At 51.9% G+C, this 27,861-nt stretch overlaps 1 protein-coding gene across 3 annotated transcripts; it reads right to left on the bottom strand.

Annotated features, from left to right (window-relative positions):
* Positions 1–26,929, bottom strand: LOC125952713 (putative uncharacterized protein DDB_G0271606). 3 transcript variants are annotated; one of them, XR_007468829.1, is made up of 4 exons: positions 26,765–26,929; positions 25,022–25,283; positions 11,477–11,661; positions 3,619–3,726 (listed from the first exon to the last, which is right to left on the bottom strand). XR_007468829.1 is itself a non-coding variant. In XM_049682374.1 (3 exons), the coding sequence occupies exons 1-3, from the start codon at positions 4,043–4,045 to the stop codon at positions 2,957–2,959; spliced, it is 723 nt and encodes a 240-aa protein (XP_049538331.1). In that variant the 5' UTR covers positions 4,046–4,107; the 3' UTR covers positions 1–2,956. The 3 variants fall into 3 exon arrangements, 1 of the variants encoding a protein (XP_049538331.1); XM_049682374.1 differs by lacking the exons at positions 11,477–11,661; positions 25,022–25,283; positions 26,765–26,929 and adding exons at positions 1–3,242; positions 3,982–4,107 and having other exon boundaries at positions 3,354–3,726; XR_007468831.1 differs by lacking the exon at positions 3,619–3,726 and having other exon boundaries at positions 11,416–11,661; positions 25,022–25,278.
* Between the last annotated feature and the right edge of the window lie 932 nt (positions 26,930–27,861).

Raw genomic sequence — 27,861 nt, 5'->3', positions numbered from 1 at the left:
AACAGAACATTTCCTTTTCGTTTTTATTTGCCACGTTTGTCAGTTGTGTGTTGTGTATCGTTCACAACTTACCCCGCCCGCTGTGAGTGTGGGGGTGTGTCCTGCGGGCCTAATCCGTTTGCTAGCCTAATCAATGCGCTTAGTTTGTTGCTATTTGCGTTTCTTCGCACATTTCTTCAAACACATCTTAATGGTGAGTCGTGTAAGCGACTATCCCAGGAAGGAAAGCACAAATCCCGCCGAAAAGAGACCCAATCGAATGAGGGGGGAGAAGCGATTCCTCGCACGGCAAAGCACTCATTTTTCTACGCTCTATCACTTCTAAATTGATTCTCGGATTGCTTATATACTAACTGTCGGTATGCCAGCTGGTGTACATGACTGGCTAACTGGTGTACATACATCATCTCGCTTCGCGCACTCTCGCAGCTACAGGTATATTGTTTATGTATATATATAGGAATATGTAAATGTATTTATATAATGGTATATAATATCGGGTGTATATAAATGTATTCCTGCTTATCCTGCTTCCCTGTTGCGCTCGCTTCAATTGCCTTATCTACGTGAGTTCCTTGGTGGGATGGGGGAGTGTGTGCTTGCTACCCTGCAGACGTGTGTTTATGTGTGTGTCAAACTATTTTATCATTGCTTCCATGACTGCTGTCTCTCCTTGAATCCAGATTGCAAACCATCCCTATGGCTGTCCTGTATGACTTGCTAGCATCCCTTTGTTTTTTCTTCGTTTCCCGTTACCACCCTGCTGCTGCGTGCCTCTTACGAGATGACTCGCAGCGAGGGGCATCCCTGTGACCATATTTCACCACCATGTTGGTGATTGTTTAGTTACAGCAAACATTTGAGTTAAAACAGTTTAAAAAAGGTTGGCGAATCGTTATCCACGGCTTGCTGCTTGGCCAAATCAAAGCTTATGCGCTATGGCCAAACACATATGTTAAAAAACCATACACTTAACGAGGCCACGATGCTATAGTTCATTAAAAAAAATTAAAAACATGATCCAAAATCTAGGGACACACGGAAAGGAATTCTGCATTGAGTATTGATTAAGTTATCTACGCAAACAATGATGTGATCATTTGTAACTGCCCAAGAATGCGGCCAGCTAGATTTGATTGGCCATTCGTAGCACATAATCGTCGCGCTTATACTGCAATACAATATACCTGCGGTTTATAGATCCTATCAGGGTTAAAGAGCAAACAGCTTATACATAAAGAGGGATTTGCTGCGTGCTCATCATTACGACTAATGCAGCTAGTTCTGTGGGCGCGCTCTGCTAATTACTTCAATATAGAACAAAACACGATGAAACACGTGTACTGGGGATCCATTCCAATCGCTCAACCAATCACTTATCCTATCGTCCTAAGGCCTATCAGTTGATTCTTCCTGTGTAGTTTTTGTTTGTTTTTCGTTTGTTTGTAAAATTTGCCTCATTTGTAGGTGCCGAATACTGGTGTGCTTTGAAGGTACATACTGCTACGATTTCGAAATGAATCCATCACCAGCGCAGCTCGTCCCGCTGCAACCTGCTGCAATTTGGGCACTAATTGTTATTTGTTATCTCTCTCTCTCTCTTTTCCGTCAGTCGATTCTGATTGTTCACTTTGCTCTTTTCTATCGAGGAGACGGGCCCCTTGAGGCCTGTTTAATTTGTACAACTACTATTTGAGCGGGTTCTACTCATGGCGCACATATCGTAACAGTGGATGGGGCGCGAGAGAACCCTTTGAGTGAGTGATTTGAGTTTGATTTCGATGATATCTAATATGTATGTATATGTTAAAAAGGTAAATCTAGTGTGTGAAATCCTAAACACTTGATTTTTTGTTAAATGTTTCGGTCGATTCTGGAAGAGCAGTCAGTCACACCGAGCACCATGGGGCGGGGGGTCAGTATTTTGCAATGCCGTTTCGTAAAGGTAATCGAGGTGTGGTGGTACAATCGTTCGTTCTCTACTCCTGACGTTCGTTACTGCCGTATATTTGGTTTGGAATAGCCATTCAGTATTAGCCGCTCTGCCCTGCCTTAGCCTTTAGCCCTTCCATCTTCCCACCTTACTTCGTGGGTCTTCTTACTGAGACTGCACCGGGTCGCGCGAAGGCGGCGCTGGTGCCGAGCTTCCTAAAGAAACGCTACTAATTGGCACCGAGGATGTGTGTGCGTGTGGTGTGTGCTTTTGAATTTGATTTTAATTTTTCTGTCCCATAGAAAATAGAAAAGGCAAAACCGAGCGTGAACAATGAACCACAAGAAGATATTACAGAAACACATATAAACACACGCACTCACACATACGTACACACACACACACACTGGCTGGCTGGCTGGCTAGCTACAGTACATTATCGATACGCGCGGTTGTATTAAACCTATTTAAAGCCTACAGTAGTTGCTTCCTTCCACGGTCACAGAACACTCATCACATGTATCACGGGCGCGCTCCGTCCCCAACAAAACCAGCGCCGCGGCCCCACTACTCGTCACTCTGCTGCCACCCACCCGCTTTCCTGCCGCTGCCGAGTCCCGAGGGTTAAACCTGGCCTGGATATCCTGCTAATGTTGACTTGGGGAGCACTGGCGTACAGCGGCCGGCCCCGGATCCTCCGGTACTCGACCAATCTGGGGGGCGCTGTTTTTGGTAGGGGTGTTTTTGAGAGGGGTGGGCGCAGAAGGTAGGATAGAAAGAGAAGGAAGGAGAGGGGGGCGGGGGTGGATGGGATATCTTATAATAAAATCGACCTAATCGAGCTCCACTGCATGCTATCCTATCACTAACGCTCTTTTTAAAAAAAAACCCTGTTCCTCTCCTACCGTCCCAATGCTTCCCTCCTCTCCAATCTGCAGAAAACGAAAACCACGCACCAAACAATGCGATTCCAAAGGGGAAAGAGGAGCATGGGCGGATGGGTGGGTGGGTAGGTTAACTTGGTTACTTCGTGTCGACGGTCGCGCGCAGTTTCGCTCGGGCGTTCAAATACTCCGGATTGATGGAGCCACCGGTTTGGTCGGTTGCCGTACCGGCACCACCGCCACCGCCTGCCTTCTGCTGTTCGAGCCGCTGGGCCCGCTGCATGATGACCCGGCCGAGCTCGTTGGCAATCGTGTGTTCGGTTTGCTGCTGTTTGGCCAGGTTTTGGGCGGCCAGCACCTGCCGCTCTTTCTGCTTCTCCAGCGCACGCTGCAGTTCCGACTTTTGGTTCAGCACACTTTTACCGCTGCAAGTGGACAAACGTCATAATGTTAGTTAGTCGAATTGGGGACCGCACTCCTCCTCCTCCTGGTTCCTCCTTCTTCTAGTGTATCGCCCCCGAAACACATACACTTACATCTTCTGGTTGAACATCAGCTCGCGGTGCAGGTTCTGACGGTCCATCGACTCGAGCACCGGATTGACGAGCTTCTTCGGCAGGATCAAACCCTGCGAGTCAGTCATCACGCTCTGGTTCGCGTTGATCGGTGGCATCATGCCGGGTGGCGTTGTTGTCGTATCACCCTGCTGCTCCTGCTCCTGCTGCTGCTGCTGCCGGTTCGCAACGCTGCTGCCCCTACTGCTGCTGGTGCTTCCACTGTCAGCCGACGCTCGACGTTGTTCACGCTGCTGCTGCTCCCTCTGCTGCTGCCACCTGTTTCGCCGTGCCAAATCAGTATCGTCTAAGCTGCCTCCTCCTCCTCCTCCTCCTGCACCTGCTGTCGTCGTATCTGTGAACGGTAAAAGAAGAGAGATTAGATGCGGCTTTTAACCAGGCGCGAATCAACGCACACACACACAGGCACGAGCGCTCTAGCGCTACTTAGAACAGGATTCCTCTTCGCAATTGGGAGAACATGAACGCGCAAAGCAGAGCGGCATCTTTTCCCCGTCTGCGCTACTGCTACAACTCCGAACTCTAGCTACTACGTGCTGGGCTGGCAGCAGACTCGGCTCTACACTACTACCCACAACCACATCGCAACCTGCTTCGAAGACGCGCATCTTCGCCCGTATCGTCTCGGTTGGATGAAGGTGCGGACGAAACATCTCGATGATCCTTGATGTCTACCTCCTGCGTCGTCGTCGTCGGCGTCGCCGTTGACGCCACCGTCACCAGGCACCAGTCGATTGGTCAAAGCTGCAAAAGCAGGTCAATGAGGCGGACGTGGAGGAGGTGAGAAGGGCTCAGTGATCATCATTTCACACCCTCTCCTCCCCCTCCCCCCAACTGTTAATGATGATTATGAGCACCAGGATGCGGTAGAGCAGCCATCCGCCCTTCCTCCCCTCTACTGATGACGTAGAACGAATTGGATCCCCTACTACGGATTCGGCCCGCACTCCCCGCACTCCCCCCGTCACACCGGTCACGAACAGGAAGTGCAGCAGACGCGAGCGCGCGGCAATGCACAAACTCAATTTGTTGTCCCCCCCCCCCCTCCTCACCGTCTTTTTGCCTCCTTCTTTTTTTCTCTCTTTTTCACTCTGGCTAATTCTCGAGCGAAACACATTAACACTTTGGTTTCTGCCAACGGTCCGGGTCCTCACACCACACGGCATGGAGGAGAGGGTGAAAAAATGGTGACCGGAAAGGGGAAAATGGGGGGGGGGGGGGGAAGGTAGCAATTTTCCGCGCACATTTTCCTACCGACATTGCGCTTCACGTCTGCTGCTGCTGCTGGTGCTGCTACCTACGACGACGACGAGGAGCCCGGACCTAATCTGATTATCGCGCCGTCGCCTTCGCCGTCGCCGTCTCCGCTATTGCATTTGGGTGTGTTCCACGCTGCGCTCTGCACTTTCAGGAGTGTTCGTGGCGTCGATCGAAATTGAATTGATTGCTCGCGGCGGCGAGGCCGCGAGCCAGACCTTGCCATCGACACCGATCGATCGATCCACCAGCAGCAGCAGCAGCAGCAGCAGCAGCAGCAGCAGCAACACCAAGCAGTACTTGGCACCCTCTGGTACCGGTGCCACACCACCACCACCACCACCACTAAACGGGTGAATTGTGATTACGCGCCCCGAATCCGGATTGAACCCGGGGATGACATAAGTTGGTTCCAGAGACAGAGAGACAGAGAGACAGAGAGACAGGGAGAGAGAGAGACTGTAAGACGTGTGACTGATCTGGTACTGCTGTTGTTGCCTATTCGCGGATCGGATGCGCGGGGTGCCTGGGAACGAGGTCAGCATAAAGGTGGGAACCCCTGCTACTGCTGATGCCCTCCCTTCTCCTCCAACCTCTCATGCGCCATGCGAATTGAAAGCACTCGCGCGCGCCATCAAAACAAAGCAGACAGCAAATCGTACAAAGACGCGGGAAGAAGAAGGTATTCGCGGTGGAGGGCTACTCTTATAGTCTGGCTGGCTCCTGGGTATAGAGCTATAGCGTTACGATGGTCACGATGGTCAGCAGCAGCAGCAACAGCAGCAGTGAAGAGTGCGCCGCGCACCGCATGGACACTCGAATACCACCCCAAAAAAAAACAAAACCGATTGTTACTTTCTAATACTACCTTCACCTGTATAGCGGTAGCGCGCGTGTGTGTGTGTGGGCAAAGGAACATGGACACAACACCCGGAGAGGAACGAGACATGCCAGATCCAGGCGGACGGAACCAGGGCGTATGTATGCGGCAATTGATTAGCCGCGATTCGCACGCAGCGCCAGTTGTGTGGCCGCCTCCTCCTGTAGGATCAGCGCACTGTGTGCGAGGGAGTTCGTCGAAGGAGTAGAGAAAGTTGCTGGCGACAGCGACGGCGACGACGGCATCGGTGAGGCATTATTCAAATATGCATGCATACCACGACGCGCGCGCGCGCGCGAGCGACATGTCCACAGGGGTGAAGGTGCATGTGTTACGGCGGACGACGTGCTTGTTAGCTCGTCAGAGTGCGCGCTATCAGAGAGCCCGACCCCGATCCGATCGATCGTCAACTCCATTAAAGCGCTAAATATAGCAACAGCGCCGCCGCCGACCGCGCGACCGGATCCGATCGGACGAATCGTGGGCTTCATTATGGTGATGAGGCTTCATTGAAGTCAAGAGAACCCTCCTGCTGGTTGGGCCCCCCGGTTTGGGAGCTGGGAGCTGGAGAATGACTATATTTAGGCGCCTCGATGTGTTGTTTTTTTTTTGCGCTGCTCCCGCACCATTTACGGGGGAAAACGGATAACCGGCGACGTGGAAAAAGCCCTACAAGGGCTAGACACACACACACACACACCCACCCAAGGGATGGGGTGGTTCAGAGGGTGGTCCGGATGGCCTTGGATTAGGCGACGGAGATTCACACAGACTGTCGATACTCCGTTGGTCGCCTCCGTGTATGTGTGTGAGTATTGCTCCCTCCTTCCTCATCAACCGGATGCGCGTTGGTGCGATTCAATTACATTTGCGAATGGTTTGCTGCGTTGCGCTGACCGGTGCCGGTTGTTGACGTTTGAAGAGCGCCGCTTCATTGATTTCAATCTGGAGTAGGATTTAAATCTTCCACCGGGAGGAAGCTGGCAGTTGAGTGGTTCGTTACTAACCATAACAACACTTCTTGTGTTTGTAACCTGTAAAAGGAGCTTCTCTCTGAGGCTCTCGACGTAAACCCGGAAGATATCTTGAGGGATACCATCCCCTGTGGAATATCCTGGATGATATTACCAACTGCTAAATCCTCGACAAAGCGTCCAGGACAGTCCACAGAGTCGTCCATTAAACAACTGTCCACATGTCCTAGGGGTTTCTGATCCCCCGCCCTTGTCGCGCCCCACGCGTCTCGAGTGCAACGAACCCACTCCCCCGTCCCTACTCGGTTGCGAAGCAATTTTTCAAAAACTCCCATAGTACATCCCCATCATCTCGACATGATGACAGCGCCAGCCATGTCACGGCTGTGTTGCGCTTTCGGTCGCGTCGTTTTCATTTCATTTTTGTCCGGTCCGGGACCGCGGCGCCTAGTCTGCCTACTTGACCTCCTCCTTCTTGTTGGAGGCTGTTTTTTTTTTGTTGTTTTGCTCCATTTTATTCCACCCTTTCGGCGATGCGCATGTAGAAGGTTCTTGCTGGCGCGCGCCTGACAACAAAGCGTCTGAGTAGTAGAGGAGCATTTGGAAAGCACACGGACGTAGGCAGGCAGGTGCGAGGCGAGTGAGTGAGTGAGAGCTTTTTTTTCTTGCACACAGAACAGAACAGAACAGATAACCGAAACGGACTCTGTGTTGTGAGTGATCTGAGACTCTGCGGTGGAGTATTTAACCCCAAAATAGGTTACCTAGTCCGGAACTGGAGTACAACTTGGCGGCGGGAGCAACCCACTTATCCCGCATTTTTTATGCCTTACGCGACGCGTCACGTATGGGAACGCAATCTACGGCGCGCAAGTGCCGCAAGTTGTACCCAGGTTAATCCAAGAGACATTCCGCGCTGGTCAGCAACGAACAGCCCATATACGTATAGGCGATATACAGGATGTAGGAAATCGAATGGACCAAACGGACTGCACGACATGTGTTGGAAAGGGACAAATCCACTGCTCCAGGTGCAACACGTGCGGTGGCGGTTACACGCCTGAACGAGAGTGAAACGACAAAAGTGTTTGTGAGCGTGAGAGAGAGAGAGAGAAACAGTGCAATATATCCAGCGAGAGAGGTAATGGATGCCGTGTGGTGATGTTTTGTAACCACAGTAATACTCTCGGTCATCAGACCTCAGCGGCTCACCTGTGTAGGTCTTCGAGGCAGCTAGAGAGAGAATGGGAGAGGGGAGGTTGGAGGTCTCATGTTTCACCGCGGCGGTGGCGGTGGCGGTGGCGGTTTCATGTCATTATGGCAAACAAACAGCCACACAGCATGTCGACGATGGACGACAACGACGACGACAACAACAACGAATGCAACAGCGCGCACTACAGACCACAGAGAGATTGTGGGCAGAATGGCGACAGTGACGACGTCGATGAGCCGCCGTGTGCTGTCTATGTGTGTGTGTGTGTGCTGTGTGTGTGTGTGCACTAAACAGTAGCGAGTGAGAGCATTTCACTTTTCACCGCGATCATTACCCACACTCCTCAACGTGCTCAACACACAAAAGCAGCCGCGAGACACGTCTATCGGAGTATCCAATTTCAGCAAAACGTCGACGCCTTCAACATATAGCGGAACGACGGACCGCTGCGACAGCTTGCGTGCAGCAGCTGCTGCTAATCCGTAGGACCCAAACCCCAAACCCCTCGATACGAGATCATCGTCGACAGGACAAGGCCTTATCCACAGACGACACGTCCTGTGACGTCATCAAATGGGGCAATCGACCACCGGGCCGGCCCGATTGATTGATTACGTTTTGTCCGGTACACATGCATGCCTGGAATGCCACTCATGGAGCCCTCGGGGACTTGTTATTTGCGGAGAATCCATGCGGAGTCTAACACATCGACCACCCTCCTTCCCCTTCACCCTCCAAACCACCACCGCACACAATACAATACATCGAGGTCACGAGAGCGCGCGCGAGAGCGTACGTCAACCACATGGCCCCACACGTGACATAGATTTCGGTTTCTATCCCTCTGCAGCGACTGCTATTGTGTGCAAAGGGCCAAACCACGTCGTCACCCCGCATTGTCTGGTGTGTGTGTGACCAACTTCCGGGCAGGTGTTCCCGGGCTTGCTCTCTCTATTTTATTCTACAAGTGGACCGCATGGATTCCCCTTTGGCTCCCCGGGCTCCGCCAATATACCCTTGGGCGTTCGACTTGATCGCTTCTCTTTGTCGATCGATCGTGTACAGTTTGTTCTCCCAAAAAAAAAAAAAAAAAAAAAAAAACCACAACCACTACAACTGGCGCGACAAAAACCGCCTGACCCCGACCTTGACTTGGCGTAGTATTGTCCCACCAAATCCACCAGTGAAGCCCTATACTCACTCACTCGTAGCACTCCGTTGTGGGTAGCAGACGCAGGTGAGCGATGCAGTAGAAGACCTTGTCATAGAGTGCCGCAACAGTTCACATACGGCTGTTTCTTATATCCCGAAAATCGTTCCATGTAGCTTCGAACGCTCTGGACGCTACTAGACACGCAGCAGTACAGGCAGTACAGCTGTGACAGACTCGCGCCCGATCCTAATGGACAAAATAGACCCCCGGGGGTCATGACGTCACCGAAAGGGGATCGCCTCGCCTGAGACATCGACGCCGCTACAGAGTTTTGGCAGCGCAATCTTACGGAGGCTTACGCAATGGCACTGGCCCTATATACCTCTCTCCCTATACAGGGGACCACTGGTCACTGGTCACGTTTCGCGTCGCCTGCTGCAAGATGGAGTAGTTGGTTTTTTTTTTAATTTTCGCATCGTAGACGTAGACGCAACTCACGCTCGCGGGTTGTTATAGTGCTGTGGATAGGTGGCCAGATAATTGCCGAAAGTGTCTGCCGTGTGCGTGTGTGTGTGTGTTGCAGCGCAGAACTATGGCGCAACACGGACCGACCGACCGACCGACCAACGCCAGGCCTCCAATAGAGCCCCATTTGATCATCGTTACCGACAGCGAGATGCGTAACAGATGCAGCAGCTTCCGGAGCCGCCGGAGACGAACACGATTCGAGGATCGATGACAATGGGCAGCGCTACTCGTAACCATCGCTGCTAGACCAGAGGCGTGTGCCGTTATGCGTGCGATGCTCCAAAGTTCCGTGTGCACCTTTTTGAGGGGTTGGGGAGGGTTGGGGTTTTGGAGGTGCCCGATAAGCCTCTATCGACGGGCTCGACACAGAAAAAATCGCGGATCGCGCCCCGAAAACCAATTCATCTCCGTCAGCGAAGGGGGTGGGGGTAAGAAGCATGACTTTGCATCTCTTATCTCCAGGGGCAGCCCTGGCTTATCAGAGGCGAAAGAGATTGAAACGAGTATGGAACCTAGTTCTCCTCATGGTCGCGCTGCTCTCCAGCTGCTCCAACAACTGCTTACAGCAACAGCAACAAAAATAGAAGAAAAAAAACAAAACAAACGACTAACCCAACGACCGGGTCGGTCCGGTCCGGTCCAGGGGCACATATAGGGGGGCCAGGGGGCGCAGGCCAGATATCCGCAGACTCCGGACACTCCAGAGAACCGGTTTGGTGTCTGGTGTGCGAACCTCTGCTCCTCTCTGCGTGGCAACAAGTCCTGCCGTCAGTGGCAGTAGGCCTAACTCGACCTGAACCTACCTCAAGCAAAAGTAGCAACACACACACACACACACACACACACACACACACACAACCGGGGAAGTAGAAAGCTAATTCGAGAGAAGCAAAAAATCTCGAGAGAGAGAGATAGAGCTCGAGAGAGAAACCCTAGAGGCTTTTGGTTTGATCCTGACACCTGACAGGCTGATCACCTACTCGCTATCAGAGCAGCAATCGCTCGATCACTGCTTGCGGATCAACGCTCCTCCCTTTGCTCCCTACATGTGGTTGTACACACACACACACACACACGGCATCACGGGGTCAGCGAACTTGACGATTGGCGAACACAGAGAGAGACAGAGAGAAAGACCAGACACTGGGGGGAGGGGGTTGAAGTGATATCCAAGGGAAGTGATGGCCCTTTTCCAAAACGTGTTTTCTGCTGACTGCCTGCCTGCCTGCCTGCCTGTCTGTCGTCTGTCTGTGTTCTGAAACCCCAGCCCGGACCCTGCCTGCAAAGGCGAGCGCAACAAACCCAAAACCAAAAACCAGTTCCACTTAAGGTGTGTGTGTGTGTGTGTGAAGAGCTTGGGAGGCTGCCTTTCTGCCACCTACATGAGGGGGGTTAGTAAGTGCGCCCCTCTGCAAAAGGCGCAACATACGGAGCGGGACCAAAAACGGAAAAAAACGAAACAGCGAGAGAGAGAGAGAGAGAGAGAGAGAGAGAGAGAGAGAGAGAGAGAGAGAGAGAGAGAGAGAGAGAGAAGCGCGACAGGCGAAATGGCAGAGCAGCAGCAGCAGTAGTTTTTCTGCGGAGGAGGTCAAAGCGCAGCGGCCGTTGCGATTGGCAGCCATTGAGCCAAGACATTGAGGTTAGGGTTAGGGGTTGCGATGATATCGGAGACCACGCGCTGGCTGGCTGGCTGGTGAACGCACGGAGCGGCGCGAGAGGTGCTCAAGGACTTTCCGTGCCTTCCCTGGCCGGCGGGGGAGGGGGGATGGAGTTGATTTAGGAAGTGTTGACCCAGGGAGAGGGGGAAGGGGGTCTAAAGAGGCTAAGGGGACGATACCCAGACATGCGCACCCCGTTAGAGAGCTCGGGAAGCTGTGAAGAGTTCTTGAACTTCGCTCCTCTACCCCCTCCCCCTCCCCCACAACTGACGTTCGTTCGCTCCACGCGGTAATAACCGTTATCCTACTACCCTCTCGAAGAGTAGTTCCAGCAGCATCAGCATTTGCCTCCCCCCGTCTGTGTGGAGTGTACTGCGCTAGTGTTATGATAGTATGATAGAGGGACTCTGGAACTTACCTCAACAGCACTTCTGCTTTTAGTATCACTACGCCCTGGTGTGCGAACAGTTGCGAGGCGTTCCGGCGAGACAGCGACAATGGACTGATAGGCAGCTTCGTGGACGTATAGAAAAGAATGTGCAGCCCTCAGTCGCTCTCTCTTTCTCTCTTCTAGGCGAGGCGCCCTCTCTTGCGTGCCAATGTCTGTGGAGGAGCGGAATGGGTAAAAGAGAGAGAGATAGAGAGAGAGAATAAATAAAAAAGTAAAGGAATAAAAGGTAGGTAAGTAAGTCCCCCCCGGGGCTTGTCCGGACCTAACTAACTGGGCTACCGGGGCACGTCGGGGGCCGGAGCAGGTTTAAATACAGACCGGATAGGATCCGCTCCACACACACTACCAGCCAGAGTCCAGCCTGCAGGTCAAAAAGGTGGTCAGTTGCATCATCCCCCATCCCCCTGTGCAACCCCCTCCCCTGCAATGGCTGCGCAAAGTGCATAATCGCACGCCGCAGATTATCACGCAATCGCCGTCGTCGTCGTCGTCGTCTGCGCAACTCCTGACCGGCGCTCAGAACACGTTTTATGCCACAAGTTACTAGGCTCGTTTGCTAGACATGTAGCCGAAGGGCAGAAGAGGGGGTAGACGGACACTCCCGGTCCCGATACCACACTTTTGCGATGCGCGCACGATGCGAATTGAGATGTTTACGCCGAACATTCGCCCCGTTCCGGTTAGCCCAGCGCCAAGAGCACACAGGGGGTCTAATTAAAGGTTCTGACTCATCCCCTCCTTTTGCACCCTCGCCCCGGTTGGGTGGTTTAGTGTTCGCTCTACACGTCTGGCGGTATCGATTTTTAATGGCAAACACACGTTCAGCGCCGCGCCCTAGGAACGAGGGGTGGTTGGAGGGGTGGTTATTGCTTGCCACCCTTCCTCCTCAGGGAGGGGGAGGCACTTACCCCCATGACGCGCGTTTGAAGACGATTGGCGCCGCGTCGCTACAACTTCTTCGTCGCCCCCTTCGTCCTTCTTCCTTTCACCCATCCACCCATCAACCAAGCGGCTTTGCATCTTCTGCCATCGTAAAGACATCGTTACTACCCCCCAGCAACCCCCACCCTTCATCCCCCTACCGACAATTGTGACGATTGTGCCGCTTTTGCTGCTGCTGGTGCTGCTGTTCAAGTACATCCCAAGTAAACAACCACAGCGAATCATGTGTGTGTTGTGTGTGTGTGTGTGTGTGTGTGTGTATGTGCGTCCAGAAGAAGCGTGCGCCGGAAAGCCGTGGTTGCTGTGGCTGGATGGATCCGATGGACACACGAACGCATGCAACACTTGCTTGACATTTGCTCTGTCGGTGCTCTGTAGGGAGGGAGGCAGTAGCAGAAGAGCGGAGCGAGCGGTTCTTTAGTACAAACAAATCCGCGCTTCCGCCTCGAGAACGCATCACAGCACAGCGGACGGACGGACGGACACGACACAGCTACGGGGCACTGAAGGTTGAACATCTGAAATCGAATCGAAACAAGATGATCCCATACGGCCCCCCATAGCATATTCATATGACGTGGCGTCGAAGAGAAAGAGAGAGAGAGAGAGAGAGGGCAAAGGAATTTCCCTGGAATTCTGGTCCATCATCACACATCGTCGTTGGTCGTCGTTGGTCGTCGCCCGGTCTTGCCGGTGGCCTCATTAGCTCCGTGTTTTTTAATGACTGCACGCCTGGGTGTGTGTGTGAGTGTGTTTGTGTTTTTGGGGTGAATTAATTGAATTTGGAGCTCGAATAACGTCCACCCTAACGCAGCGCAGCGCCCTTTCGGATCGCAAACACAAAAACAAATAAATCCGGCCGTCTGTGTGTGTTGGTTGGTTCTTGAACACACAATTATCCCAATTTGATTGCCGGATCGAATCCGGTAAGCGAACTGACGACGACGATGGCGACGATGACGACGATGACCGGGCGGGCATCATCATCATCATTTGGGGTCAGAGATGGACAAAGAAGTTGAGAGCGCAGTTCAGAAATTGTGTGGCGGTGCATGTATAGTTGCCGTTCGGGGCAGTGACTCATAACATGGGATCCAATAGCCAACGCAGAAACTTCTGGACTTTTGTAGAGTCCATTACAGCCGTCCATACTAGTCACAACATCAACTTGACTGTTAAGAACTGTGAAAATGAGGCGTTTGAAATAAAGTTGCTATACAGATGAGATTCAGAAGATGAGAAACATTCTTTACGATCGATTTCCAGGCTTCCGGCTACCCGAAATACGCCTGCTGTCAGGAACTGTCAAAACAGGCGCGTTCTCATATAGGCTTTCTCGCCTCGCCGGTACCTTTGTTTGTATCTCTTTAAGAGTTCACTAACAAAAGCTTCTGTATCATGTGTTGTAAGCAAAGTTCGGCAAACTCGCCCCAAAAGTGACAGCGTAATGAAAGTTTTGCTATCGCGGCGTGTACACCTACACCTTAAGCACTCTCATTGCAAGGCTCTTGCAACAGCATTCGTACATCGCAAAAGATTTGTCAAGATTCTGATGCAAGGAAGGGAACGCCTTGCCAGAGTACGTGAAGATGGCTGGCGGTGGTAGCGGCCAGTGCTGTGTAACGCGAGCCCACACACACACACACACACACACACACACACGCGCAAACCCACAGAGATGATCAGCATCAGCGAAGATGCGGGAGCGTTATGGCGTATATCCTGGATGGCGTACCACCAACAACATTCTGGTTCCCACGATGCACCAGAAGGTATGCACACACACACGCACACACAGACAGCATGACATCCGGGACCTGCTGCTGCTGCTGTTGCTGCCGTTTGTTTCTTCTCTCCTTACCTCTCCCTTTCTTTCTCTCTTTTTTTTTGGTGTCTCTTCTTATCAGATGCTTTCATCCAGCATCCGGCACAGGCACACACTCGCACACACACACACGCACATACGAGTGACGCGGAATGCCTGCAGGAGATGCATGCATACCGGGCGCTCCGGTTACCAAGGATTCTTCTTCTTTACCCCCGGAGCGCAGGAAGCGAAGAAGGATTTCACATTCCTGGATGCGTCTTCGATGCGATGCGATGCGCGCGTCATAAATGTTGCGGGCGGTGCGCACGCACGCACGCACGAGAGAGCCTCCAGCATCCAGACTCGGATCGACCCGGAACACGCAACAACAAAAAAAAAACTCCCGCACGTGTGTGTGTGTGTGTCTGGTGTCGCTTCTCGCCGTTGCTCCTGTGCGTTGGTCCACCTCGCGCTCACCTCGTTGATAAAAATAAAAAGACCAGTGCAGTGAGAAGGCGATTAAAGGAAGAGGAGGAGAAAAAGAAGGGAAAAGGGCCCCGGAATGGGGGAAGGGGGTGAGGGTGAAATGATTCTAAATCATGTGAACCTCTTTCTTTCTCTATGATTGTGTGTGTGTGTGTGTGTGCGTGTGTGTGTGATGCACGATGAAGGAAGGAAGAATGCGAGGCGATGCGTCGTCCGATGAGAGCATCATATGCTATGCTGCCGGTCGTGTTATGCGCCTATGCGGACCCCCTCCCCGTCACCCGCATGCCCTCATCTTCTCCCATGTGAGCCCTTTCATTGTGGCTTATTCTTCTTCTGCTTTTTCTTCTTTCCACTTCTTATTGCCTTGCCTTGCCCACCCGGGGGTCTGCCTGTATGACAGTATATGAGTTGGTCTTTCGTGTATGTTTATGTGTGTGAGGGCGTGTACTTTCATTTGATGTTTTTCCAGTGCCGGCCGCCGTGCTTTACTTTCTTCCTCAAGAGCCTCGTCCGTCGTCGTCGTCGTGGCAAGCGAAGCGATCAGAAGAAGCGGGCTGCAGAGGTAGAGGCAGAGGCTGCAGAGGCATCGGTCTGCACGGGTTATAGAACGCTGTTCGGTGTGCACTGGAAGGCACTTTCTTCATCGCACCGGCGCCGGGGCCTCCTGACTAGGTTTTGGCGCGATAAGACAGCACACGCCAGAGCCGAGCCACTGCCTGGTGCTGCTTCGTCGTCGCACCTTTTTTTTTCTTTATTTTTACTTTTTCTCTTACCTCTTCTCTTCTCTTCTCTTCTCTTCTTGCTCTCTTAAAGCAAGTGCCCACATCCAATATCCTCTGCTTGAGAACAACCCGTTTTGGTCTTTCTTCCTCCTCCGAAAGTCCAACAGCAGACACACGCAGGCACTGCCTACTATCGTTACTGCTGCTGTCGAGCAGCAAAATCAAAACAAAACAACGCATTTCACGCGATCACGATGAGCGGCGGCGGTGCGCCATTTTTTGCGGTCCTCGAGAGCTCCTGCGGATGCTGCTCCTGATTTGCTGATTTAATCGAAACCGTTTTGAAGGGTCTGGCGCGAAGGAGGCCATCGGCCATATGGTATCTCCGGAAACAAAAAACAACGGAGGCTGTTTCCTCGCGAACTGCCCGCGCGAGCCCGTTCACCGAGACCGTTCCACACATTGGATGCTGGCTACGGGAATCGGGAACCACACCACGAATCGTTGAAGAAGGGGTTGCACCTTTCTGTTTCTGGGATCTCTGGAAATTGTAGAACTCTCGCTAGCAATCGCAATCGCACACCTCCCTCTGACCGGATTGTGTTCTATTTGATGGATGGGCTGGCTGGCTGCTGTTGGAGTTGTTGCTGGAGCAGACAAACAACAAACATCGCGTAACAGCAACCACCACCAACCTCTCTCTCTCTCTCATCATCATCATCATGTTGGCTCAATTTTTCAATTCCAACCATTTTATGCAATCGCTTGCTGTGTGTGTGTGTGTGTCTGTGTGTGATTTTTTAAAGTCAATTGTCACCCTCCCCCCCCCCCCCCCCCCGGCCCATCCTGTCGTGGGAACCGCACTGCACCGGATGCTAACCGACTGGTGGTGGCACAGGAGGAGGAACTGAGACTGAGGACGGAGGAACGGTTGACCGGACCACCTGGTCGGTGTGTGTGTGTGTGTGTGTGTTGCTACACTGGCAGCAAATTTTGCGTTGCGATAACGCAAAACAAAAATGGTTCATTGTCAATATTCTCTTTTTCATTTTTCTTTTTGCTTGTATGGATATGACAGCATCGTTATCGCACCCCGCAACGAAAATGTTCTGCTCTCCATACCATTCAGCCCCATTTCAGCAGCCAAGGATGCGCCCCAAAAGTACGTTGACATTCCGCGTCAGGTACATAGAAAAAAACGCAACGCAACGCAACGAGAATTAAATTAGAATTACGGGATAGAAACCTAAAAGGCTGCGCACTGATTGCATGCGATTGCATCCACGCCGGTGTGGGGGGAGGGTGAATGTCGAGCAACACCCCCTCCCCCACCCCCCTCCCCCCTCAAAAGAAAAAAAAATACGGGAGGTGGTTCAGGCCCATCAGCTGCAGCAGCAGCAGCTGTGCGCGGGATAAACCTATTTGCGCGCGCGCGCGCGTCACTTGCGTAACTTGGAATAGCCCTTGCACCCCCACTCCACCCTCTCCTCTCGGTGAAGTGGTTGCTATCAGTTGCGCCACAGCGCGCGTCGTGCGTCGAACAGCAATGTGGTTTCGCGTCGCCGGTTACGATGCGAGATTACGATAACCGTGATCGTCGGCGTGCAATGTCGATGAGCAGCAGCAGCAGCAGCAGCTCGGTGCTCTATGACGCGGCCCGGGGAGGGGGGGGGGGCAGTGGGGGCGCCATCTATAAAAGCGTGATTGCCCCCCGAACCCGAACGTCAAAAGTCCAGTCCAGCGAAACGCGGCTCACACGCGAGTAAATCAAGGTCGCGTTCCGAGAGACACGAGACACTTGAGAAACACTCTACCAGAGGCAGCAGCAGCAGCAGCAGCTCGTGTCGTTTCGCTGGCGCTGGCCTTGGAATTGTCAATTTTTTCGAGAGCTACCTAGACCGAGCCATCGCAACGCACTTGAACGACGGAACCATAGGAGCTGTAGAGTCCAATCCACCATACCACAGTCGAGGCAACTGGACAACGTGGTGCCCCGGGAGAGTATTCCGAGTGTGTTCGGCAATGTGGCGGTAGCCAGCCAGCCAGCCAGCAGGCAACCAGAGACCACAAGAGGAGAGAGGCCACACACACACGCACATTTCACGCCGTAGCCCCCACAACCGATTTCGCTCATCTCGTGGGGGGTTCGATCCAGGTGAAACCCCCCCACGGCTGCGGCTTTGTGTGTGTGTGTGTGTGTTTTTTTTTTGTTTTCGGAACAGACCTCCCAACGGAAGTTTTTTTTGGTGGTGATGGTCGGGGAGCGAGCAGCAGCTGGTAGCGCTGCTGTTGCTGCTGCTGCTGCTGCTGAAGATGCTTTCTCACCGGAAAATGGGAATTGAATTGGGCGAAACCGGTGCGCGCGCGCACAAACAACACACTCGTGCACACACACAGACACACACACACACACAGAGGCGGCTACTACCTGCCTGTGCGGTGTGCGCCGACGTAACGTGTTTGCACAGCTTGCTGGCTGGCTGGCTGGCCAGCAGCAACATTAGCATAACAACGCTTTGGTACCGCCGCACAACAGCGCAGGCCCGCGTGGTCCGAAGGGTCTGGGACACTGAATTCCCCTTTATACCCGGACGGAAGAAGAAAGACTGCTGCTCTGCTGAAGATGATCCCTGCGCCTCATCGCCTGGACTCTTCCGGAGCCTCTCTCTTCGATCTAGAGTGTCACGAACGCTTCTTTGTTCTATTTCTATTGTGAGTGGGAGCGTGCATGTCGCTAGAGCTCGAGCTAGATCGAATCGGGACCGTGCGAACCACCCCTAGAGGGCGGCCTAGAAAGTATGACGAGTCCGCGAACGTCGAGCGAACGTCGCGAAAGTCCCGACCTGATCTCGAGTCTAGAGAGAGGGGACACGATGAGTCGCCAACTCCCAGAAACCACGCACAGAGATGACATGAGATGCCCTCGTCCTCTTCCTCTTGCTATGAGACTCTTCCAAAGAAAAGCTTTCCTCAGCACCTCAGAAAAAACGGAAGGGAACACGAATCGCCAGCCATTTATTATTTTTTGGCTTCTACCAGCAACCAGAGCAGCGCAGGTCTGGCGCAAGCACCTGGTAGACAGGGGCGGTAAATTGGATTCCAGGGCTGGAGTCCAGTTCGAGTTCAGTTCAGATATACGGACACGCAACGCGTCTGCGTCCGTGGGCGCAACACAGCAACTACCTACCACAGCGGCAGCTGGTAGTGTATCAACCAGACCGTGTTTTGCAGACGCGTTTTGTGCCACACTTGTGTCAGTCTGCTGCTGCTGTGTGATGTAACGTCGCTATTGCTGAACCCCAGAACTAGGGGCGGGGCACCTCCAGAGTACCACGGAGTGCGCTCAGGTCCAGGGCCGAGGTTTATTTGTTGCTGCTGCTGCTGCGCGCACGGAGAAAGTATTCTTCGATCGACACCCCAAACTCGACACACACACACACACACACACACGAGGGGCCTAGTTCGAAAATCCGCGGCCCAAAATGCTCCTCCGAACAAAAAAAAGGTCCGAAAATGTCGGATTAGCAGCGAGCGAGCGCGCAAGGCCTCGTGGCGATCGTCCATTTTTGTGGGGCGAATGATTGAAGGCCACTACTACCACCACCACCACCACCACCACTACCACTAGTCCACTAGAAGACATCGAAAGTGTGTAGAGGATGAATCCATGCCTTGGCGCGTTCTTGTGCAAGTGCGCAACAATTCGGCCATGTTCGGCCTCCAGGCCCCCCCCCATCGCTGTAGTGTGGCTCAATATGCAGTTTATGCAGCAAAAGCAAACCAAACAAACCGACCGGCCTCTAATTCGAAGCGACGGCCGGCCGACGGTCTCGCCGTCATTGGGCGCGCAGTAGTTGCAGCGCGCGATCTGCATCGCGATGACCGATGTTAATTGTGGTTCGGGGGGGCCAAAGCACAAGAAGAAGAAGAAGCAGCAGCCGTAGCTATTCTCTCTCTGCGCGCTCAATTGAAATCGAAGAAGAAGGAGGGCTGAGAAGCGGGCCTCAATTTCGACTTAATCAATTAATCAAATTAATACTCAGGGTAACCTCAGGGTCTGTGTCTTGCACATTCCTGTGTACGTCCTCTCGGGCGGGCATGAAGCATCAAGCTCACCAAGTGGCGCGCGCGCTCTCTTTCTTATTCTTGGCATAGTAGCATTTTTCAGCCGATTTTGAATAAAATTTATTTAGGTTATATAATGCCATTTGTGTTAACACAATCCACTCAGAATATAATGTCCAGCAGTACATAGGTCCTGTCTACATGACTCACCCTGTACTAGGAGAAGTTGCCATAAGTCCGGACGACCGAAACGTGTAACTATAAGGGACCGGGTCAATTACCGGTCCCATATTTCTGGTGAAACCGCCGGTTGGCTTAAGGGGGAGGCTTTGATTATTTCGGGTCAAAAACAGGCTTATTTTTGACGATTTTTAATGAAGAAACCATTCAACTTTAATTTTTCAAAATAATCTCATATTAAACTACAACTTTTCAAGAATATTTGGTTCCATTTTGGGGAAGATTTGATCAAAACTACGTACATGGCAGCCAATCGAAAAAAAGGGGAAGTTTGCAAAAATGTACTTTTTGCGCGGTGCCCATCGTAGCCACGTCGCCGGGTCATCAGAAATATACAAATGAATATTCTCTTTGTTAGATTATAAGTTTATCCAGGTAGCCACGTCGAGTTTTTGTCGAATTTCCCATTTTTCGATTTTTGGCAGATTTTTGAAGTTGAAAAAGTGACACTTTTTTCGATATTGCCTCAAAAAACGACACTTAACATAATTAAAAAACAATATTCCAAAAAAAGTATCAACAATTTTTATAAAATCTCAACGGGGCTACCTGGCAAATAGTGCACCGATTGTATGTACTACACGATTCAAAGTCGCGAGATGCTTTGAGACTTGTATGATAGGCGGATGTTCAAAAATCCATCTCTTTGTCAGTTTTGCTTGGATTGATCCCAAAATTTCACACAATATTGTTGAAAGGATAAGCACTCATAAATAATTATGAATAGTCAATGCGAAGAATTAAAATAAAATACCGAAGCCCGAAGGATTACGGATCCTCTTGCGTGCGCTTACACAACACTGCGTACATCGTGTGTTGCATCTCCTCTCAGTGTGTTGAGTGATTAACCAGCTTCCTGGAACCACAAATTGATGGCCCAAGGTAGTAGCAGTAGTAGCCGTAGTAATCGTAGCAGTAGCAGTAGTAGTAGTAGTAGTAGGAGTAGTAGTAATTTATTTACAGCACAGTACCACTACACCATAACCATCCCCCTCCCCCTCCCCCCACAAGAGTGTCAGTTGGAAGCAGTTCAGCTGCGGATTTCAATTTCACTCGAATTAAAACGTAATTATGCCATCACCGCCAACCCAAACGAGATGGCAGCAGAGCAGTCTGTGACCGATGTGCCCACCCGACCCCGCTTGAGCATCACCGGGCTTCGGGGGCTTCTCTCGGAGGCTCGGAGAGGCGCTCATCATCAGCATCAGGTTCATCACCAGCCAGCCAGCCAGCCAGCTAGCAAGCCAAAAACCAATTTCCAGACCACACGGATGCTGCTCGTAACACGCCTGCCTGGGCGTCTCTTTTCCTGCGCCCTGGTATGCCCCCGGGGGGCCAGGGGTGCTGCTGCTGGCTCTGATGCTGCTGGTATCGGCGTAATCGAAATCATAACCGAATCATCCACAAACGAACGACCACCGCAGGGTGGAGGAAGTTCGGAACCAGGAGGAGAAGGGTTGCGAAGTCTTACGCGGTCGCGCTTAGAACCCTTACCTCGATCCTCGCGCCCGCCCTCCTCCAGCTCAGTGAGGAGGAGTTCACGAGCTTTAACTTCTCATATATCGCCTGTTATCGCGTGTACCTGCGTGTGCGTGTGTGTGTGTGTGTGTGTGTGTGTGCCAGCTTTGCGATGCGACCTCTCTTCGCTCCTACGCTTCTCGTTGCCCTTTTCGTCTGGAATACATACAAAAGGGGGCGCAAAAAAACAAACGCAATGCCCACAACAACCACCATTCACAACCAACACGTTTTTTTTTTGTTGTATCTTTGGTGGTAATGGTTTTGAGGTCGCAAGTGCTCGCGACCAGCCAGCCCCCCCTCTTCATCTGTGGGTGTTGTTTTTCCCCGTTTTCGGGGTGCCGATCGGCGAGCTCCGGATTCCACACTTCCGGACGGAAAGTGAAGTTTCTTTTTACGCACCGGCTCAGTGCGTGGTGTGTTGTTGTTGTTTGTGGGGGATTTCGGCGGGGCTCGTTTTATGCTGCTGATGCTCCTAGTGTTGTTGCTCTTTGCCATTGATTTGCCTGGTTCCGTTGTCCGCCTGCCGTTTGCTGGCGAAATGGGGTGGGCGAAAGGTGTGATGATGATGGGAGGCCCTTTTTTGGGGGGACCTCAACAGATCCGGATTTCATACACAGATCGTACAACATAGACCGCAACATGCTGCTTATGTGCTTGAGAGAGAGAGAGAAGGAAACACAAACATACACACAAACCGTCTCGATCCTCCGGTGCAACCGAAGAATGATCTCGAGAGATCACATTTGTAGAAGAGAAGAGAATAACGTGCAAGAGAAAAAGAGAAAGGGAGAGAGAGAGCAAAAGAGGCGAAGTAGAAGCGGTGAAAGGGAAATAGGAAACGAAAAAAGCGTATGCTGCACGGGTGGTAGCATAAGCATAATCCGCAACAACAACAACAACAACACCACCACCACGACGGTTGCGCATCAGAAAGGTCTTTCATCAGACAACAACAACAACAACAACAACTGTACAAGGGCGGGATAAAGGGAGGGACCTCGGAAAAGCGGTTTTGGAGTACCCGATACCGGACCACCTTCTTCTCGCGCGTCCACCAACCGATGGAACAAAAAGCAAAAAGAAAAGAAAGAAAGCGAGAGAAAGAGAGAGAGAGAGAGAGAGAGAGAGAGAGAGAGAGAGAGAAAGAGATGCGGACGTGATATGTTGTAGCGTTACCGTGTGTGTCAACACTTATGTCATCATCTTCTCAGCAACAGCAGCAACAGCAGCAGCAGCAACATCACCATCATCATCATCCTGATGGACAACATTTCCATCAACCAGCAGCGTCCGTAGCAATAAGGGTAGCGTGGCGAGTTACCAGCGAGAGAAAGAGAGAGAGAGAGAGAGGGAGAGAGGGGGTTGTCTCTTGTCTTGCCGTCATTTCCGCGTACAGCAATGTGTCGCACACTTGCCCACAAACAAGCGAAGCGCGCCCGCTCGGCGGTTTTTGCTCCACTTTTGGACAACGGGCACCCCCCCCCCCCCTCCACCGGTTGTAGCGCCCACCTCTTTCACCTCGAACACCACCACCGCGAAGTGCACACGAATGAAAATAAAAGGGAAAATGGGGGGGGGGGGGCGCAGGCGGGCGGAAAACAATATGCAACCCGGACCACGCCGCATCACCAGCACCGCACAATCCAATCCGCAATCCCCCCCCCTCCCCCTCCGCGAGTCGAGTCGGAAAATTGCTTCGCTGCTGCTGCCGTCTCGTTACAATTGTAATGACTAGTTTTGTCTGTCTTGTTTTTCCAAATTTTACCTACCTCCCCACACTCACACCCCCTATTGCCTGATCAAGATTCGGGGGTTAGCTTGCTGGCTCAACGGGCGGCTGCGAGAAGCTTGTAGAAGACCAATTAAAGGGGGGGGGGGGGGGGGCAGTGATTACGCATCTTCTCGGCGGGGCTATGTGTGTGTGTGTGTGTGTGTGTGAAGCCGTGGACCCAGATTCGGATGCAGTTCATCTCCTGCCCAAAAAACATTCTCTCCTTCGGCCATCGTCCATTTTGGGGCTGGTTTTCCGCACTTCAACCCTGGGCGTTACGAGAGTGGCACATCGCTTTTACACAATCCCTTGTTGGGCCACGCCAGGATGCTGCGCGAGGCCAGCCAGTGGTTTCCAGCGCCTTACCGTCCTGTAGTGGAACGAAAGGAAGCTTGGGTGCTGTGTTAGTGTGCCAGCGACAAAGGACACAATCAACCATCGATCCTAATCCGAGTTCCCTTCCCCTGGGGGTTTCCGCCTTCCCTCGCGGGAAGGCAACAGAAACCTCGGTGTTTGTCGCCACTCCCATTTAAATTAAATGGAACAAACCGGGAAACAATAGACGTCACACACACACACAAATGTACGGTGTGGTAATATGAATGTGGAGCAAACCTCGATCGCTCCGAGCTCGATAACTGCTGGCCCCCTTTTGGTGTATCGGGAATCCGTCGAGCACTACCGCACCATACATGGATTTAAGGACAGTGTTCACAGGCACAATAGAACCGTCCGTATACTCGCTATCGACTACATTCCTCTCTCCCTATGGATGATGGTTCTTTCCTCCTTTGCCACACTCTGCATCGCTCTATGTGTTGCTCTAGCTCGTATTGCTGCAGATTGAAGCGCGATGCTTAACCATAACCTCAAAATCTACAAAAAGAATAATTTTAGAAATCAGTAACTACTACTAGAAAACTAGCGAAAGGGGGAGATCCGGTGTTTCGGTGACCACCGAAACCGGTGGTTGCGGTGTCACAAGCACCAGCCCCCAACAAGCTGGAGAGCGCTTTGGGTATGCTTTCTATCGAACCGCTGTCGCAATTCGCGTCGCCGATCAGTCGATCAAGGATGCGCGCTCTCGCACCCTCCCTCTCACACACACACACACACACACACGCACACCTTACAAGACAATCCCCGGAGAGGAAAAGGGGTGTGGGGAGGGGTTGTGCCACCCGCTCTGTGGCGAAGGAAATTGGAAAAACTAATTAGTGCGGTTCGGTTTTGCAGCAGCAGCAGCAGCAGCAGCAGCAACACCAGCCAGCCTGGGGTCCGAACTAGGTGCTATACACTACCGACCATCGCCTCTCTCTCTCTCTCTGGCTTCTCCTTTCCTTTTCGCTTCACCTTCCTCATCGAACACCGGAATCTGGTGCTGAAATGATTTTTTTTCTTTTCCAATAAAAGAAAATCCTTTTTCCCTCTCTTGCGGTGTTTTTGTTGCTGCTGTGGCCACCAATTTTCCGGCCAGCGAAATCGAAAACGATACATTTGGCCGATACTCGGTGAAGGGGAGTGGGGGCTGGGGCACTCTTGCTTGCAAACAGCAGCAGCAGCAGCAGCGGCGTCAACGACGGAACGAAACGAAGGAATTCATCAGTGGTCAGTGGAAATTGAGGTGAGAGTGTGGAGTGATGTGGTGTGGTGTGGTGTGGTGTGGTGTGGTGTGGCGGGCGGGGTGCTCTCCCTTCCCCTCTGCACCAACATATCAGCTACTCGGTGATCGAGTACGCCATTGTTGGAACGGGAATATATTCCCGAACCGCTTTGTGTATAGTAGATGATCCCAGAAGGATGGACTGGTTAGAAGTCCACCTCTAACTCTCCAGATCACCTTCCCCTTGGCTGCTGCTCGTCAACACGTCATCATCGTCATCACCATCATAAGCATCTTAAAGTTGAGTGGAACTTGAACATACGACTTGGAACTTGGAGTAATGCACACTTACCTTGGATCTTCTCGCCCGCAAATGATACACCGGTCCCCTACACTACCAAGCGTTCCGTGGGCCTTCCTCCCCCTCCGGTAACCCGGGAATCCGGCTTCGCGATCGCACGATTTGATTGCAGTTCGTGGGGTTCGCGTTGTTGCCGCGGTTTGTTGTTATTTTGTTGATTGTCGTCGTTGCAGGCCGTCGTTGCGAACTCGCTCGTTAGTTACAAAAAATCAGAAAATACACACTCACAAACACTGACGAAAACTGTGCTGCACTAAGTGCCCAGAACGAGAACGAGAACGAGATGGAAAGAGAGAGAGGGAATTGAGGATTTGAGTAACGATTTTGTTTTTTTTTTGTGCCAGGCGAACGGAGTACGCCGTGTTTAGCTTTGAAGTAGGAAAAGAAGAACGGTTACTGAAGGTTGGGGTCACTGGCCCTGCGCCATATGCGCCACGTGCGATTGGCAAAAGCCAAAGGAATCTTACAAAACAAACATTCCTTCAGCAACACAAAAACAAACAATTGGCGACGATGGCGCCATAGCAGCAGCAGCAGCTGCGGCAGCAAAACAATCCAGATCCCCATGCGAGTCCGGCGAGTCTGCCGGATCGGCGCTTTTTTTTTGCAAAACACCGGTTTTTTTTCGTTTTTTGGTCAGAGTGGATCACTCAATCGGTAAGGTGAAGTTCCCGGAGCACGGAACTGGAACAGGCTGCCGGCTGGCTATCCGCATTAGCTGAACCGCGTGGCCACTATAACCGCCGATGGCGCCACATAATTCGCCGGATGCCGGACCAGCAGCTGGTTAATTTGCGAGACGCACTTTGTTGCGTTCTACTGGAAGGACGATGACTCCAGATTGGACGGTGGGGAGTTAGGGACGTGTGCGTGCGCACTAAAACAAATGCCAAGAAATCCAAATCGGTTAAGAATCAAAATGTAGCGACCGCCACGAGGCGCCGCATGGTCTTTAGGCTATCGTAAGGACATGAAGCGTAATAAACCCACACACACACACACACACACACATAATGGAAATGGAAGCCGGTGGAAAACGGGCCGCACGGATAACTCCATTTTTGGATGCCAATTACCGAGCGGCCGACCAGCATTGGTCCCACACACGCGTGCGTATGAAGGACACACGCGGGGGGGCAACGAACGACAGCGACAACGCTGACGGGCCCACCGTGGAGCTGCCTTGACCGGAATGGCGTATCGAAAACAAAAACAGGAAAAGGATGGCTTATTTTTATCCAAAAACGGTTAGGGAACCGAATTTCGAGCCCAGAAGCCCGAGAGCCGGCGTTACATCGTCATCAGGCGGCACATCCTTTCCGAGCGCATCCTTCACTCAGCCCAGAGAGGTGCCCAGCGATATTCCAGACGCACAGAAACAACACCAGACCCGAGATTTCGATTCCGTTTTTCTCTATCCACATCCTTCGCGCGCTCCTTAATTGCATTTTGTCTCCCGCAATTTTACCCCTCCCTAACCACGCACCACAAACACACACACACGCACACACGTTCGCACTTGTTGGTATTTCTTTGGAGTTTTCCTGAAATTTAATCGCTTTTCGACCGATTCCGTTCTGTTCCTTCTCCTCTCCTTTGCGCCGTTTTTTTAATGGTTTTCTTTTTCGTTATGCTGCTACACATCAGCATCAAGGGTGAACACAGGCGCTAACCGCGCGCACGCACGCACGCGAAACACCGGGAAAAAACGGCCCGCCAAAAACAACAACACACCGAAAGAGGGAGACGAGACGCTGCTGGAGGCTGCCGTTGTTGCTGGTTGAAGATTAGACACTAAACTCGCGTGTATTGCTTTCCGCGTATTCCGCGCGCGCGCGCGTCTGTTGCTGCGAGTACACTCCGAGGGTGAGGAGCAAAACGCGAACCATACCGCTTGCCAGTTGAAGAGACTTTGAACGGCTCTTCAGCGCCAGCTAGACGGGCTGCGGTTGTCGCGCGACGCGCGACGCCAAATTGCTGTCAAATCCGTAAGCGACCGATAGACGGTCTGCGATTGTCGCGCGCGACAAGTAGCTCAGTTTAAGCTAAAGTCGCAAAGTCGCAGCTCTTTGACGGCGCTGGAACTCCAGATCGGTGTGTTGTTCTAAATCGACGTTGGATCCCTGTTGGATAAAAGTGGTAAAAAGTGGCTATACCTTCTACTGTTGGAAGACATGCTGGATAACTGATAAGCCGTGGCCACACGGAGCGAAAATTTGCGCGCAAATTTACAAATTAATGCCAAATCGTTTACGCTTCGATATGTTTACGTGGCCGGGTTGAGGAAATTAAAATCGTTTTGTGGAAGAAAAGGATTGAACACACTAGCAATGATCACTATCTATCAATGTAAACCACAAATAGAACATATTGCGAGCCCTTCCGTTTGCAAACAGCCTTTACTCTAGGTTTTACGCTCCACGGACCTATAATCGTTTGACAGCATGTAAACGGCAAGCGTAAATGTTTTGGCATTAATTTTTTCGTTTGCGCTAGAGTTTTCGCCCCGTGTGGCCACGGCTATAAACTAAAAGAGATTTCAATAATAATGTTTTTGACATTCCCATGTCGCAATCGCGCTGAGATCGCAGGCGTCGCAGTTTCTACACGTAGCGCGATTGTTGCAAAACAAAAATGAATGGATTTGACAACAACTTGGCATCGCGCCCTCGTCTGGCGGTCGCTTATTTGGCCCTTCTGGCGCTTAAGTCTGTCACACATAGCACGCGTTACTTGCGGCAGATGCGACGGATTTGGTAGAAAATCACAAATCGGCCGCAACTGTTGCAAGTAACGCGTGCTGTGTGTGGCAGGCTTTATCGGTCGCTTTC

The sequence above is a fragment of the Anopheles darlingi genome, chromosome X (assembly GCF_943734745.1).
Source record: "Anopheles darlingi chromosome X, idAnoDarlMG_H_01, whole genome shotgun sequence".
Classification (NCBI taxonomy): domain Eukaryota; kingdom Metazoa; phylum Arthropoda; class Insecta; order Diptera; family Culicidae; genus Anopheles; species Anopheles darlingi.
Note: the sequence above shows the minus strand (reverse complement) of the source record. Positions and strands in the feature narration are given on the sequence as shown.

What these genes read in the sequence shown, in the direction of transcription:
- LOC125952713 (XM_049682374.1), bottom strand. Translation starts at nt 4,045, where the DNA reads ATGTTTCGTCCGCACCTTCATCCAACCGAGACGATACGGGCGAAGATG. An exon ending in GATGCGCGTCTTCGAAGCAG is followed by an intron (nt 3,727 to 3,981) that starts GTTGCGATGTGG and finishes TACCGTTCACAG; the next exon opens with ATACGACGACAGCAGGTGCA. An exon ending in CTGATGTTCAACCAGAAGAT is followed by an intron (nt 3,243 to 3,353) that starts GTAAGTGTATGT and finishes GTCCACTTGCAG; the next exon opens with CGGTAAAAGTGTGCTGAACC.